This window comes from Trichoderma reesei (assembly GCF_000167675.1).
Source record: "Trichoderma reesei QM6a unplaced genomic scaffold TRIREscaffold_26, whole genome shotgun sequence".
In the NCBI taxonomy this organism is placed as follows: domain Eukaryota; kingdom Fungi; phylum Ascomycota; class Sordariomycetes; order Hypocreales; family Hypocreaceae; genus Trichoderma; species Trichoderma reesei.
This window is the reverse complement of record NW_006711173.1, coordinates 316,505-332,642: the sequence shown is the minus strand read 5'-3', so window position 1 is coordinate 332,642 and position 16,138 is coordinate 316,505. Positions and strand designations below refer to the sequence as shown.

The following is a 16,138-nucleotide window of genomic DNA, read 5'->3' as shown; positions in this document are numbered from 1 at the left end:
CCAACTACCGCAGCTCGACCTCAACGCCGTCAGCCATGTCAACACCGCCTAAGGGGTTGCCAGGGACACCCGGCGGCTACGTCGTCTTTGGTCCGCAGGCAAACTGCACGCTCGACGTCTGTCCCATCGAATGGAGCGTCTACAAATACCGCCCTTCAATTGCCGCCAACTCCGTCTTCATCGCCCTTTTTGCCATTGCCATCTCCGTCCACATCATCCTCGGCATCCGATGGCGCCAGTGGAATTTCATGGGCCTCATGATCTTTGGCTGCCTAGTTGAGATTGGAGGATATGCGGGACGGCTGGTTCTCTACAACAACCCTTTCTCGTTTGGCGGCTTCATGGACCAGATTGTCCTTATTACCATCGGTCCCGTGTTCTATACGGCCGGGATATACATTACTTTATCCAAAACGTGAGATCCTCACTTGAGCTCACTCGTGGTTGGACACTTGCTGACATCTGAGATAGCATCAACTTCTTAGCTCCCGACATCTCACGCATCAAGCCCGAGCTCTTCTATTGGATCTTCATCCCTCTCGACATTGTCTGCCTCATTCTCCAGGCCGCCGGAGGTGCTCTGTCTACAATTAGCTCTGGTTCTAGCCAAAACGGAGTGGACATTGCCATGGCAGGTCTGGCGCTCCAAGTCGCCGGTCTCTTCTTCTTCAGCCTCCTGTTTGTCGACTACGTGACTCGCTATGTGCGAAAGAAGAAGTCGGCGCCTTTGGGACAGAGGATGCGCATCTTCTTCGGATTCCTTGGCGCCGCTATCCTCTTGATCTTTACGCGTTGCATCTACCGATGTTACGAGCTGAGCAAGGGCTATGTTCATTCTGATCTAATCACGGATCAGGGCCTCTTCATCGGCCTTGAAGGAGTGTAAGTCTCGTCTGTCCAGTCTTTGTGCGTCTGCAGCTTGGAGCTAATGGTTGCCTCAGGTTGATCGTCGTCGCTGCTTTCTGCCTTTGTGTTGGCCACCCTGGCTTCATTTTCGGTCGAGGCGAAACCAAGGATAGTTCTATCCCTACAGATGATGAGACTGCCAATTTTGAGTCCAAACCTTGATGCTGGTGCAAATAATCCTTTCCGCATAAGATATCCTCTGAGGAGGCAATCGAGAAATTTAGTAGATACATAGAGGCAGGATACACGGCAGTCAATATTATGCTTTTAGCAGAGAAGGTAGCATGGCAGAGGATGTCTGCAAGTTTTGTGCCATCTTGTTGCATTATGTTTATTTAGCATGGAGTAATATAAGTTGATTCATGTCAGTGTGCGATCGCACAAATTCCGCCGCGGCATCCCCTCTCGCACGAGGGAGGCGATGATACCGAGAAGAACGGCTTATGAAGGCATTATGGATCATTTATCTGACGTTCACTTTACAAGTCACCCTTTTTCTACATCTGACTTTGAGCTTCTTCTTTTCTTGGAGTGGGTTGATGACTCCGTTTGATGTTTGTGTTGCCGAGGAGAGACGCGTGAAAGAAACTTGTTGCCCGCCGAGAAGCTTGCATAAGATGCTCATAAATCAGACCATTCCTACAGAATTGCTTCACTTCACGACGTTATCGGCAACAAACCTCAACGTTTACATGAATTTGTCATGGTAGCCGAGTGATCTATTCGCTAGCAGCCATGTTTCCTGGGCATGGGATATGCCAAAGTGAAGCCTAGATAAGAAGGCTCTTGAAACTCTAGCATTGTTCTGCACATTGTATACGAGGAACAAACGTCCGCTAACATTATAAGAAAGACGCATGGGTTGTTTTGAGGCAGGATGAAAAGATGAGGTCTATAGTGATATGAGAGAGAGAAGAAAATGTCCAGTGGGTTGCAAGCTCTTTGCGGCATGTAAAGATGATGCTATAAGAGATCACATTTTGAGGCTGGTGCACAAAACTAATGCCCTAATGGTTGGACATCAACGAAGAATGCATGTCTGGCTCCTTGGTCTTGTCCTCTTTCTTTCTTCGGTGATGTTATCATGAAGCCAGTCTCGTGTCAGGTACTGCCAAACGAACGAACGCTTGCGCATGAGTAGGACATGCAAAGGCACAGGGCATTCTACGTATGCTGCTTTGAGGTGTAACTTGAACCTTCAACAGCTACTCCCGTATGCCCCACGATATCTCTCCTTCTCCCCTTTCTCTCTCTCTCTCTCTCTCTCTCTCTCGCTACCGAAGCACAACGCATACGCATACCTGGTTGCTGGGCGCTGTGTTACAGCTGTCTCAGTCACTTCTGTAGAATGTATAATTGTACGAGGTCATCAAACGTGTCTGCTCTACGTATTCCATACAAGGTACTGGCACGGACGTTGATCATCAGCAGAGAGTAAGATTACTCGCGCGCATACGTTATATCTCGGTGTATCACCTACATGTGGGTACAGTACCCAGTATGCCGGAACTTGGCTTACGCAAATAACCTTATGAATAACTACAATTATTATTCGGCTTACAGGACCTTAATACGATGGACTCTTGTCATGACGAGATGGTCAGTGTAGAGGCATTTTGTGGCACCAGTTGTGATGTTCGCGCCCCCCTGACAGACGTCCGAAATGTAGGGTAGGGCTACAACAGATCCAACAGAAGATGACAACATCACGAATGTGACCCGAAAGAACGCAAAAGTCCATCTCAAGCCCTTAGCAATTAATTGACCAGTCACTCAGAGATACCAGCAAGTTACTCCTGGTGTCTCACCATTCTCCCGTCTTTCACATCCCGTTACTCCTACCATCGCCTTCTTGTCCCCGCTAGTTGCGATGATCGATGGGGAGGCAACTCAACAGTCCGGTTACTCAAGTGCCAAGCGAATCACCGCTGCCTGAAAATTGCCTCTCAAACTGTGACTTTATTCCTTGCCTTGCTTGGTTATTACGCTTACCATGCCGATGGCTGCGCTACTGCATGTCTCACATTCGGACCGCCGACCAAAGGGCGAGCGGCTCCGGTGTTAGACAAGCCGCCCTGACCAACGGCTTCCAGGGTGGCTTGCCACTCAATTGGTAAACCCGCAAAAGTCTCGGCAAAGGATTTTGAGATATTGGGGATCCAATTCAGACTCCAAACTCAACTGATGTAAGATGGACGGAACGACAAGTCACAGATAATTCGGGGATACAGAGGTCAGACTTGCCCCGACTAAGCACGAGGGCACCACTCGGAGACTGCTTGTTCTTCTCATGCCCTAAAGTACGGGGATCAACTTCAAGACTTACACGTAGCCTTATGCAGGGCGAAAGCCCCCTATAGCCGACATATATCAAGCCAACCCAATCATTGGCCATTTACGGATGCACGTTGGATCTGCTAGGTCGCCCATTCATGGACCAGGTATGCAAATACTATGGAGACGAGTTTTGCCTTGCTTCGAAAGATGGAGCAGAAATAGGTAGCTAGCTGTCTTGGATGAATCGAGGTTGCACTCTCCTGGGAGGGATTCAGACATCACAGCACCACCTCGCAGATCACAACCTTGAGTTCACATCAGCTCCTTGTGGCTTATATGCCCAACATGCTCATGTGTTGCTTTGACCAGTGTGCAATGTCGGACGTAAGGCCATCCCTCTACGTATGAAGTTGGTCTTGTCAATGAGGCATTTCCGAGTTCCGAGACAAATGGCGACAGACAAGGGCAAGATGGCCAATTGGCAACTCTTTGTGACATGTTATTGACTTACAACGGAGACAATTTGTGCAAGATTAAGTAAAAATGATGTTTGAGACTGTGCAAGTGGCGAGGGAATAACGGGTAGATCCGGCGTGCTAGGCAGACAAACTTGTATGCCTGTCTCTTCAGTTGGCAGCTCAGTTCACTCGTGAGAGGCATTGATTGAAGGGGCAGAGCAACTCGTGACAGGAGTTGACAGCGTTGGCACCTTTGCGCCCCCAACAACATGCTCATGAAGACGAATGTGCCATTCCTCTCCGTCTCAGTTGCCTGTTTGATCCAAGATCCTGTTTTCTCGCAGTTCATGCATATAGGAGGAACTCAGGAATTCGACAGACGGTCAGCAATGGCCCGTTTGATTGGCGGATGTTATTACTTGAATCCTAATCATGCTGTGACCATATCAACCACTGCAGGTGATAAGGGGATGAACATCTCCATCTCATGTAATATGAGCCCAACGACTGCAAGGCTTATATAATGCCTCACCGGTGAGCAGCAAAGGATGATGGGATCGGCAGAACAGATGGCGGGAACATCAACACTCAGTGGAAATTGATGCCTCCAATGCCGCCCCTGCCGGGCAATATATACTAGCTGGGAGAGAAGCAAGAAGTCGATCAACGTACTCCGGCGTGAGCCACAGCATTTGAGTTACCAATCAGAGAACGCAGGGATGTCCGCTGCCCGCCCTACTGCTGTACACGTACGAGATCCTGATGACTTCATGTTGTGGCGGCAAAGAAGATGCAAGGGGGTCTGCCAGGTTGCGTCCGCTTGGCCCATCGCATGGAGGGAGACTCTTGGCGGCTCATTTCAGCTCAGCCGCTGCTGTACAACAATGTTGTCTGGATTGCGCCATGGTAGCACCAGTAAATATAGAAGCTTACCTTACGAAGGAATAGGTATACAGGAGCGTTACATGTGCATAGACCCTATCCGTGCTCAAATTGGCAGTCTTGAGAAGCATTTCTGCGTGTGCCGGCTTGATGCTGCGAAAATATTCTTCTAAATCCAGGCATATAATATATCACCCTTCCATCAACTCAGAATGAATGATATACTATTAGTATTCAAGGGTAGGTTGGTGTAGTCGAAATCGGTAAATCTGGTTCCTGTCATGCAAGATGCGGATGGACTAGGGAGCCAAGCACTTACGCAGGGGTATCGTGTTTCCCCAGCCTATAGGATCTGGACCATCTCTAGTCCTGCTGAATTGCAATTGCGGTTTCCACTTTCCGTCTCTCTTTATTTCTTTTTCCAACGGTGAGGCTGGCTGTAGCCCGTTGGTAAGCGCCAAGTCTCCCTCCCTCTCCTAGGAGATCCAAGTTCTTGACAATGGCTGTTCTACAGGCGTCCAAACAACAAACGCCAGCAGCTACTATTTGCTCGTAGTATGTAAGATCGACGGATCAATACTCTGTATACCTATGCATCCGCACTGAAACATCAAGTCACAGCCAGAACTACATGTGGCCTTGAGCTGGTGGCGTCGGCGGCTGATGATGATGTCCATCCTCAACGATGAGGCAACGTCTGCCCCGACTCTGTATATGCCATACCATTACCTTTAATGATACGTAGCTGATAATAGCCTGGATCCCTGGCCGAAGTTGAGAGAATGGTGTTTTGATAGGTGGGACAATGGCGGTAAGTCGACAGGGGGCCCTCCCCGTGAACTCGGGTAAAGCTGCATACTACACGTAAGTGTTGAAAACTCTGTGAGACATTGACTTAACAGCCATGCTGCAATCATTGGCTACATATTGTGCCACTGTGTGTAGGTAATACTGTCATAAGTATTAGTAGGAGCCGGAGTGTGCATTGCCGATCCTTGAGGAGAGACATTCTCTTATAACGGCCTGCCTCCCACACAGCTGCACGGCCAAGGCAACTTCGTCGGTACATGCTCAATTCCTGTTGAAAAGTTTAGTTATTTTATTATTCGGTCTTGTACAAAAGTACTTTCTACAATCTTTTAATATGACTGGAATCAAGTCTCCGGCTGAAGAGCCAGGAGCTAGAGGTAGTACCAATGGCTCTATCGAAAGCTCCAAGCATCAATGCGGCAATACTGCAAAGCAGATTGACGTCGCGATTTGCGGCGTTGGACTCCGCCTTGCTGGTGGTATTCACAGCATCGAAGAGTTCTGGCAAGCATTGGTCGGTGGTCTGGTTGCCGAAGGGTCTGCGTCAAATGCTCAGAAGAGCGGCCAACTGAACAGAAGCTTGAGCGCGTTTGACGCGCGGTTCTTCACAATGGCAGCTGATGGGCGAATCGACAGTGATCCGTATTCTCAGAAGCTGTTTGAGGTCGTCCACGAGTGTCTCGAGGACGCGTGTGAGGTCAACTATCGCGGCGAAAAGGCTTCCGTGGCTTGCTACGTGGCGATGCCTGGCCGAAAGGACGTAGAGGCCAGGGAGAAGGGAAATGCCTCGACGGTTGAGCTTGTGTCCAAGCAGTTTGAATTCCGCGGACCGAGGTGAGTAGTCTTAAATGGGCTCTAGTTGAAGCAACACGCGGAGGCTAACCATCCATACTCTTCAGCCTAACTATTGAGGATGCTGAAGACTCTGCCTCGCTGGTGACACTTGATGAAGCCTGCAAGGCTGTCAGAAACGGCAGCGCCCAAGCCGCTCTCGTTGCGGGCATCAACCTCATCGCCACCGGGGCGACTGCGGATGATCTCGAGGGAGAAGCGGTTGTTGCAGTGTTCATCAAGCCGCTGAGCGATGCAGTCCGCGATGGAAATCCTATTCAGGCCGTCATCCGCGCTGCCAGTTCGGATTCGAGTGATGCTGAAGTCGTTGAAGTGAGTCTCCTTTCCCCATCCAGATGGATTGTAAGATTTGAACACGGAAGAAGAGTCTGTGAAACTAACAGTGGTCATGCAGTGTTCCGATGTCCTTATCGCTGGGAGCTCCTCTCAGCCTGACCAGGGCGATCTGAAGAGTGCATCTGGCCTCGTCAGTCTGATCAAAGCCATGGCCTCTTTGGAGCATCAGGACGTCCTGTATTCAGCCACCACTCTATCAAAGGGTAAGAATTTGAGTCAACAGTGTTTTTGTTTGCCGCCAGCTGTTGTTGTTGTCAACGTCCAGCGCTTACCTAAGCCAGCAGATGAAACACCAAGCCAGAAGCACCTCGACCTTCCCTCTGGTCGAGCTCAAAGAATCCGCATCAACTTCGCTGGAAAATCCGGGCATGAATCTCACTTCGTCATTGAGCCGCATCGGCAGCATGAATCCCCGGCAAGCAACGATGCTGCTGGGCCACAGCTGGTGTTGTTCTCTGCAAACAACGTGACGTCTCTCAACCAGCAGATGCAGCTTCACCACGACTTCGCCAGATCGAACCCGCATCTCGTCTCTGACATTGCCTACACTCGAGCTATTCGCCGAGAAGCTCTTGATCACCGAGCATTTTCTATCATTGGAAACGATGGCGTATGCCTCAGCACAGCGAGCCCCGCCAAATGCCCAGTTGCTCCCCCGTCTATCACGATGGTGTTCAGTGGTCAAGGAGCGCAATGGGCAGGCATGGGAAAAGAGCTTCTTCGGATCGATGCGTTCAGAAATGACATCAAGAGTATGGATAGCATCTTGCGTCAACTGAAAACGCCACCCTCCTGGACGATCGAGGAGGAGATCCAGCGATCAGCCAGCGACCCTCTTTGTCGGATCAACTCTGTTGAAACGGCTTGTGTGGTCTCGACCGCTCTACAGGTCGCACTCTTTCATCAGTACGAGCGACTCGGACTCAAGGCGGAAGCTGTCGTTGGCCACTCCAGTGGTGAGATTGCCGCAGCCTACGCGGCAGGCTACCTGAACCTGAAGGAGGCAACCGTCGTGGCCTATTACTATGGCTATGCCGCTGCGATGAGCGTATGCGACGGGGCTATGGCGGTGGCCGGCCTCAGCGCTGAAGAGACAAGAGAGTTCCTGCGGGATGGAGCCGTAGTGGCCTGCGAAAACAGCCCGACGAGCACGACAATCTCTGGCGACCGCGGCGTCGTGGAGGATATCATGGCTTCGATCCAGCTGTCCAGACCACAAGTTACCACGCGGAAGTTGCGTGTCGACACAGCTTTCCATTCCCACCACATGGAAACAGTCTCTGCCGAATTTCTGCGCCTTCTACAAAGCGAAGGAATCACTTCGACGCAGCAAACAACGCGGAATGCCGTCTTCATGTCGAGTGTCAGCAACACAATCCTGACCTCTGCCAAGGACTTTGGCCCCCATTACTTTGTCAATAACCTGGTTTCTCCCGTCCGCTTCTCTTCTGCAGTCATGTCCATTCTCGACACCACTCCTACACATGGTCTTTTCCTTGAGATTGGACCTCACTCCACTCTGTCTGGTCCGCTATCCCAAATCTGCTCTGCTGCCAGTCTGTCTTGCAACTACATCTCATCTCAGTCCAGAGAGACGGACTGCTTGGCGAGCCTTCTCTCGGCGATTGGCCGCCTCTGGCAGAACTCTGTGGCTTTGAGCCTGGACACCTTGTTTACGGGACAAGCACTCTCTGGCCTGCCCCGTTACCCATGGAACTACGGCGATGACAATGACAGCGACCTTGCGGATGCGAACAAGATGCACTTGTCTGCAAAGGATAGGCGAGCACAGATCCTCAAGAGATCCGCGTCAAGAACGCCTTGCAACCTCTCGGCCGACGAGACACCAGAGACGGACTTGGAGCTCATCTTGCGGGCCATTTGGGCAGATGTACTTCGCAACGTCATCCAAATCCGCGTTGAGGATATTGGCAAGCACCACAACTTCTTTCTTCTCGGTGGCGATTCCCTTACCACAACTGAGCTTGCAACGGCTGCCTATCGACATGGAATCCGTCTGTCACCGACGGATGTGACGGAGAATCCCGAGCTTGTACGCATGGCTGCTGTTGCGGTGATCGACGATGCTGAGGAAATCAACAACGCTAAACCGTTCAGCTTGATTTCTAGCGAGGATAGGGACGATGTCGAATTGAACATCCAGAGACAATGCCGTCTCGCTGCTGAAGCACTGGAGGATATATACCCTTGCACCACACTGCAAGAGGGATTCATGGCACTGGGACTCAGGCAACCTGGATCGTACATTCATCGACAAGTTTATAAAGTCATGCCGCATGTTGACCTTGATCGGTTCAGGGTCTCCTGGGACACAGTCGTCAAACACTGTGGCAGTCTTCGGTCGAGGATTGTTCTGGTCAACTCGCAAGCCTGGCAATTTGTGGTTGCCACTGACACTGCATGGGATGCTCCAGTGTACAATGTCGACGTGAACGAATATCTGAAGGAGTCTCGCAGTTTTACTATGAGCTACGGAGATTGCCTTAGTCGGAGTACACTCTTGCATCAAGAGAACGGCGATATCTACTTTGTCTGGATCGTTCACCACGCGGTTTTTGACGGTCTGAGCATGAAGATTGTTCTCGATTCCCTTCAGAATGCCTATCACAGCATGCACTCAATTGAACCCCCGCCGCCATATTCGAACTTCATTCGGTACATTGGATCGCTCGACTCTAACCGTTCCCGCGAGTACTGGAGGAAAGAACTGGATGGTGCACAACGGTCCCAGTTCCCTGTTGCTTCTATATCTCCAACATCTCGGGATCGCGTCTTCACGAAGTCCATGCCGTTCCGCAACTCCAAAGCATCGATCACAACCGCTACCATTATCCGCGCTGCCTGGGCACTTGTTCTTGCTCAGTACTGCGGCTCTGACGATGTTTGCTTTGGTATGACGCTCTCTGGCCGACAAGCCCCCGTTCCCGGCTTGAACGAGATTCCTGGTCCGATGATCGCCACGGTACCTGTGCGCATTCATGTGAAGCGCGACATGCTCATCTCTGAGTTCCTGCAGCACATTCAGTCGCACGCGTCTCACATGGTTGCTCACGAACAGTACGGGTTACAGAACATCTCCAAACTTGGCCCGAATGCAAAGGAAGTGTGTGATTTTGCCAATTTATTGGTAATTCAACCAACCCAGCATCTCTCTTCAGTGGCCTGCTCTTCCTTGAACTCGATCCTCCAGCAAGGCCCGGTGGAGAAGACGATTTCGGAGGAAGCCATGCGCAACTATTTCAATTATCCATTGGTTCTGCAAACCCGACTTGGAAATGATGCCATTGATCTCGAGTTCACCTATTATGATGACATCTTGAATGAGGACCAGCTGGGAGCGTTATTCCATCATTTCGAACACGTTATCCAGCAGCTTCTTCAGCCAGATGATATACCTCTGAAGTCTGTCACTTCATCCAGCCAATGGGATTTGCAACGTGTCAGGGAATGGAACAGTGAAGAGCCTGAAATTGTTTCCTCATGCCTTCACGAGATCATTGAACGCCATGCCCTCAAGCGACCAGATGCTACTGCCGTCTGTGCATGGGACATGACATTGACATATGAACAGCTGAACCTTGCCGCTGATAGACTTGCTCACTATCTGATCAGCAACTCTGCGGCTCAGGTGCAACTGGGCGATCTCGTTCACGTTTGCTTTGAAAAGTCAGCATGGTTCATGATCTCCATCCTGGCGATTAACAAAGCTGGAGCTGCTTGGGCCCCTCTCGACCCGTCTCACCCGGTCCAACGCCAAAAGCAAATCGTCGCGCGAACTAATGCAAAACTTGCGTTGACTTCGTCCAGCAATGCTGCTCTTTGCTCTGAACTGGTTGAGCATATCATTGAGGTCTCTGCTGATCTTGACGACATGCTGATTGCGGAGAGACGAGGTAGCAAGGGACTGCCTCGAGTGTCCCCGAGCGCTGCCGCTTATGTGCTTTTTACCTCTGGAAGCACTGGGACCCCCAAAGGCTTTGTCATGCAGCATCAGGCTGTTTGCACGAGCCAAACGTCCGCTGTCAGAAGGCTAGGCATGACGTCGGATATCAGAATGCTTCAATTTGCATCATACGTCTTTGACATGTCAATTGGCGAGATTGTCGGTCCATGGGTTGCCGGAGCTACCATATGTGTGCCGTCTGAAGAGGTTCGAATGAATGGGCTCGTTGAGTACATACGCGACATGAAGATCAACTGGGTTTACCTTACTCCTTCATTCTCCCGCACGCTTAACCCGGACACCCTCCCTGGTCTCGATCTGATGCTGCTTGCAGGCGAGGCTGTAGGACGTGATGTGCTAGAGACATGGTTTGGCAAGGTCCGTCTTGTTAATGGATGGGGACCAGCCGAGACGTGCGTGTTCAGTACACTGCACGAATGGACATCGCTTGACGAATCCTCTTTGACCATCGGCAGACCTGTGGGTGGCTTCTGTTGGCTTGTCGACCCCGAAAACCCACACGTTCTAGCACCTATTGGAACCGTGGGTGAAGTTGTCATCCAGGGGCCAACGTTGCTCAAAGAATATCTGGCGGATCCTGAAAAGACTGAAGCGGCGACGGTCAGGTCACTGCCGGACTGGGCGCCCTACCGTAATCTAGCGGATTGGAATCGATTCTACAAGTCTGGCGATTTGTGTAAATACAATCCGGATGGAACTCTCGTCTTTGTCACACGAAAAGACACCCAAATCAAGATCCGAGGTCTTCGAGTCGAGTTGGGAGAGGTAGAGCACCAGATCAAGGCATCCCTTGAAGGAGTCTGCCAGGTTGGGGTGGACATGGTCACCACCGATGGTGGTTCAAGCTTGATTGCCTTCTTTTGCTTCAGCAATGAAACAAGAATGGTGACGACAGTTAACGCCGCGGCCGATGAAGGCGCCGCAATGTTCCTCCCTGTCACCAGCCAGTTGAAGAGCCAGATCGTCAGCATGATTGGTCACCTATCCGTGAATCTTCCAAGATACATGATACCGTCATTCTTCGTGCCATGCAAATACATGCCATCGATTACGTCGACCAAGCTGGACAGGCGTACGTTGAAGAACCAGATCGAATTGCTGGGTCCCGACGGCCTGTCCACCTACTCGCTTGTTGATACTGTCAAGAACCCACCAGAAACGGCAATGGAGAGCAAGTTGCAAGCGCTTTGGGCGAAACGGCTGAAAATGCCACTGGAAGCCATTGGAAGAGACGATAGCTTCTTGCAGATTGGCGGTGATTCAATTGCTGTGATCCATTTTGTGGCCGATGCCCGCCAGGCTGGGATATCTCTCTCTGTCCAGGATGTCTTCGACGATCCACGACTGTGGCGAGTGGCTGCCATCGCAACTTCTGCCGACGGAGACTCCCATTCGGCTCCAATTGTAGCGCCATTTGGCCTTCTTGAGCCCGGCCAGATCGACTCAGTGATGCAAGATGAACTGCTTAAGCTGTGCGGCTTGCCCAGTTGGGATGCAGTCGACGATGCGTTCCCTTGTACTAAACTACAGGAAGGACTGATGGCGCTGACCACGAAACAACCGGGAGCATACGTTTCGAAGATGGTGTTTAAGGTTCCGAGGCATGTCGACATCGGTCACTTCAAGGCGTCTTGGGAGCGAACAGTTGCCGTTTGCAGCAATTTGCGCACCAGGATCGTCCAGCTCAGCAGCCTGGACTCTATCCAGGTCATCGTCAAAGAACCTGCGCAATGGGAAGTCACAGACAATCAAGGCATAGACGTCTTTTTGAGACAAGCGAATAGTATCCGCATGTCCTACGGATCACGGCTCGCCCGCTTTGCACTCGTCCATGGTGACAATAGCGATTGCTATTTCGTTGCAATCATGCACCATTTAATCTTTGATGGGTGGACTCTGGCTCTCATGGTCCAGGCGTTGCACGCGATCTACAGAGACAGTGAAGTGCCGAGACTGGCCCCCTACTCGGCGTTCGTGCGGTACACGCTGCAACTCGACTTTGAGACTTCGAAGACGTACTGGAAGGCACAAATGGATGGAGCGAGACGTGCTGTGTTTCCTTTACCAAGAGACGATATAGCAGTTGCCAAAAGCAAGAGAAACGTTCAAATCTCAGCGAAAGAGGTTAAGATACCACAGACGACAAACGGGACTATTACGAGAGCGACCTATCTACGAGCTGCGTGGGCTATGCTCCTTGCAAGATACTGCAGCACAGATGACATTTGCTTTGGTGCCTCCGTTTCTGGTCGCAACGCTCCTCTTGTCGGTGTGGAGAGCGTTCTTGGCCTGGTTGTTTCGACGCTCCCAGTCCGAGTTCGGCTGAACCCCGATCAGTCACTGTCCGACTTTCTTCGTGATGTTCAGAAGCAATCGAATGATATGGTGGCACATGAGCAATTCGGGCTACAGAACATAGCCAGAATTGGCTCTGATGCAAAGGACGCATGCAATTTTACCAGTCTCATGGTTGTTCAGCCAAAGGACCTGACAACCGGTTCCAACGGAAACGAAGCGATCCTTATCTCCACCAGGGAGGAACAGCGTTTGGCATGGCAGTCGATGGAAGACTACTACAATTATCCTCTTATCCTCCAATGCCACCTGGGGGATGACAGCGTCGAGCTTGAGTTTGTATATGATGCAGACGTTATTTCCGAGTTCCAAGTGCTTGCGTTATCCAACCAGCTCGACCATATCATTCAACAACTTGCATCTCTGGACAAGAGAACGCTTCTTCGAGATGTATCCAGAGCAAGCCCGTGGGATCTTCAGCAGAGCTTGGACTGGAACTCTCACGAGATTGTGGTCCAAAAACACTGTATGCATGACCTAATCTCTCAGCGGGCTAAATTATGCCCCGATGATGAGGCCTTGTTCTCTACCGAAGGATCGCTCACGTACGCTGCCTTGGATCGCCTGTCTGATCATGTTGCAAGTCAGCTTTTGCAATACAACGTCCAGCCTGAGACAATTGTGCCCATCTGCATGCAAAAGTCCATCTGGGCTGTGGTTGGAATGATTGGTATCTTGAAGGCGGGTGGTGCATACATGCCTCTTGATCCTACACATCCAGAATCACGAAGGCAAGCCTTGGTTCAGGAGGTGAATGCTAAAGTGATAGTCTCCTCGCCATCGATGGCGGCATCTTGTGAAAGCATGGCGCCGCACACCATCCAGGTGTCTTCCTCATTGTTAGCACTTGCTCCCGAGACGCCTGTGGACTATCATTCGCTGAGTAACTACAAGAAACCGGAGCCTCATAACGCTGCGTATGTTCTGTACACTTCTGGCTCTACGGGAAAGCCAAAAGGCTTGCTCGTCACGCACTCGGCGGCTTGCACTTCGCTGTTGAAGCATTCTGATATGTTCAATTTCAAGAAGTCTTCACGAGTCTTCCAATTCGCGAGCTACGTCTTTGACGTTAGCGTGTTGGATATCTTCCTGACTCTCATCCTTGGAGCTACGCTCTGTATTCCTACAGAAACCGAGAGGATGGACAGAGCATGGCGCTTTATGACTAAAGCACGAGTCACCTTGGCGTGCTTGACGCCATCATTCATCAGAACTCTCGATCCCGATACTCTCCCCACTCTACAGACAGTCGCTATCGGCGGAGAGGCTACCACGAAGGATATCCTCAAAACATGGCACGGGAGAGTTGAGCTGATAAATGCCTATGGACCTGCGGAAGCTTGTGTCAATTGTGCTGGCCACCCCTTCAAGTCTCAGGACGACTCACCCATGACTATTGGACGTCCATTTACTCACCGGCTGTTCATCGTGGAGCCGGACAACCATGATCGCCTTACGCCAGTGGGATGTGTTGGTGAACTACTTGTTGAGGGCCATGCAATTGCGCGTGGCTATATCAACAACGAGGAGAAGACCAAAGCCTCCTTTGTCGATTCCCTTGACTGGCTGCCTACTCAAACAGAGAGTGATAGACCAATAGCCTACAAGACTGGTGATCTCGCGAGATTCAACCCCGACGGAACGGTGGAGTTCTTCGGACGACAAGACACGCAAGTCAAGTTACGTGGTCAGCGACTGGAGCTCGGTGAGATTGAATACCACATCAAAGCAAACCTTGCAGATGTACAGCATGTTGTGGTGGATCTCATTGAGCGTGAAGCAGGCAAGATGATCATTGCCTTTGTCACATTCCACAACTACTTGTGCGATAATACCCCGACGGATGCTGAGGATCCTTATGCCGAATTTATCAGCAATGAGATATACGTCTCTTCCTTCCAGGCCCTCATCCAGGAGCTTCGACGTGTCCTACCAGGCTACATGATTCCCAGCATCATCTTCCCAATGAGAGATGTGCCTCATACATCGTCAAACAAGATCGACAGAAGAACTCTGCGTGAACTCGCAACCAGCATGCCTCGCGAAAGAATATCTAGCTTTTCCATTGCACGCCAAGACAAAGTCCCACCCACGACGGAAATGGAGCTCAAGATTCAGAGTCTCTGGGCTCAAGTGCTCAAGATCGATACAGAAGATATCTCCAAATTCGACAACTTTTTCGAGGTTGGGGGTGATTCCATCTCCGCAATCCATCTTTCGAACCTTGCTGCACGAGAGGACATCCTGCTTCCCATTGCAAACATCTTCAAAGAGCCTCAACTGGCTTCAATGGCTGCCTGCATGACCATCAGGCAGTCACAGCATACTGACGCTCAACCGTTCAGCATGATTGAAGCGACAGAGGTGGAGTCTTTACACGCCTCGATTCGGCGGCAGTGTGGACTTGCGAACGAACAAGAACTTGAAGACATAATCCCTTGTACGCCGCTGCAAGAGGGTCTCATGGCTTTGACTGCGACGCGTCCAGGCTCCTACATTGCCAGACGGGCATATAAACTGGCGGACGGCGTTGATCTTGATCGTTTCAAGGACTCCTGGGAACGTACCATCAAGGCCTGTAGTAGTTTGAGGACGAGGATCGTTCAGCACGGAGATGTATCACTACAGGCTGTGGTCTCGCATGATGGCTTATGGGAAGAGACTGATGGTCAAACCCTCCAGTCCTACATGAAGGGGTTGACCAGCCTCAATATGGGCTATGGCTCGCGACTTTCGCGGCATGCAATCCTGAGTTGTTCAAACGGGTCGACGTACTTTATTTGGGTTGCCCATCATGCTATCTTCGATGGCTGGACAATGCAGATCAAACTTGACGTTCTCCAACGGCTGTATGCACAGGAGCCTCTTCCGCCCATTCGCCCATTCGCCAATTTTGTGCAATACCTGTCACAGCTTGATCCAAAGGCGGCTAAGGACTACTGGCTTATGGAGCTAGAAGGTGCTCAGAGGGCTTCATTCCCACCCGCCAAAGTCACAACTGGCAACAAGACGTCAACGGCTCAGAAGACTCAGATCATGAAGAGAAAGCTAGCGGTACCAACTCAACCCAACTCCTCTGTCACAAAAGCCTCTGTACTTCGAGGCGCTTGGGCGCTTGTCCTCAGCATGTACTGTGAAGGCGAAGATATTTGCTTCGGCGCAACTACGTCAGGTCGACAGGCGCCTGTTCAGGACCTCGTCAACATCGCTGGCCCAACGATTGCAACAGTCCCTGTGAGAGTTCGTCTAGATCGTTCACAACATGTTTCCGAATATC

The 16,138-nt window shown here is 50.9% G+C and overlaps 2 protein-coding genes across 2 annotated transcripts in view; both read left to right on the top strand.

Moving 5' to 3' along the window:
* Positions 1-35: 35 nt before the first annotated feature.
* On the top strand, positions 36-1,068 carry TRIREDRAFT_68803 (uncharacterized protein; the record flags this gene model as incomplete). The annotated part of the gene is made up of 3 exons (XM_006968839.1): positions 36-415; positions 472-882; positions 942-1,068. 3 exons carry the CDS (start codon positions 36-38, stop codon positions 1,066-1,068), a joined length of 918 nt encoding a protein of 305 aa, XP_006968901.1.
* Positions 1,069-5,022: 3,954 nt separating this feature from the next.
* TRIREDRAFT_123786 (non-ribosomal peptide synthetase) overlaps positions 5,023-16,138 on the top strand; it is a gene marked incomplete at its 5' end in the record, with an annotated part of 50,787 nt that continues 39,671 nt past the window's right edge. The window contains 8 exons of the mRNA XM_006968838.1: positions 5,023-5,078; positions 5,279-5,334; positions 5,426-5,460; positions 5,683-6,167; positions 6,233-6,497; positions 6,580-6,724; positions 6,764-9,645; positions 9,688-15,915. Of these exons, the coding sequence (XP_006968900.1) occupies positions 5,023-5,078; positions 5,279-5,334; positions 5,426-5,460; positions 5,683-6,167; positions 6,233-6,497; positions 6,580-6,724; positions 6,764-9,645; positions 9,688-15,915 (10,152 nt within the window). The remainder of the gene's footprint in view (positions 5,079-5,278; positions 5,335-5,425; positions 5,461-5,682; positions 6,168-6,232; positions 6,498-6,579; positions 6,725-6,763; positions 9,646-9,687; positions 15,916-16,138) is intronic.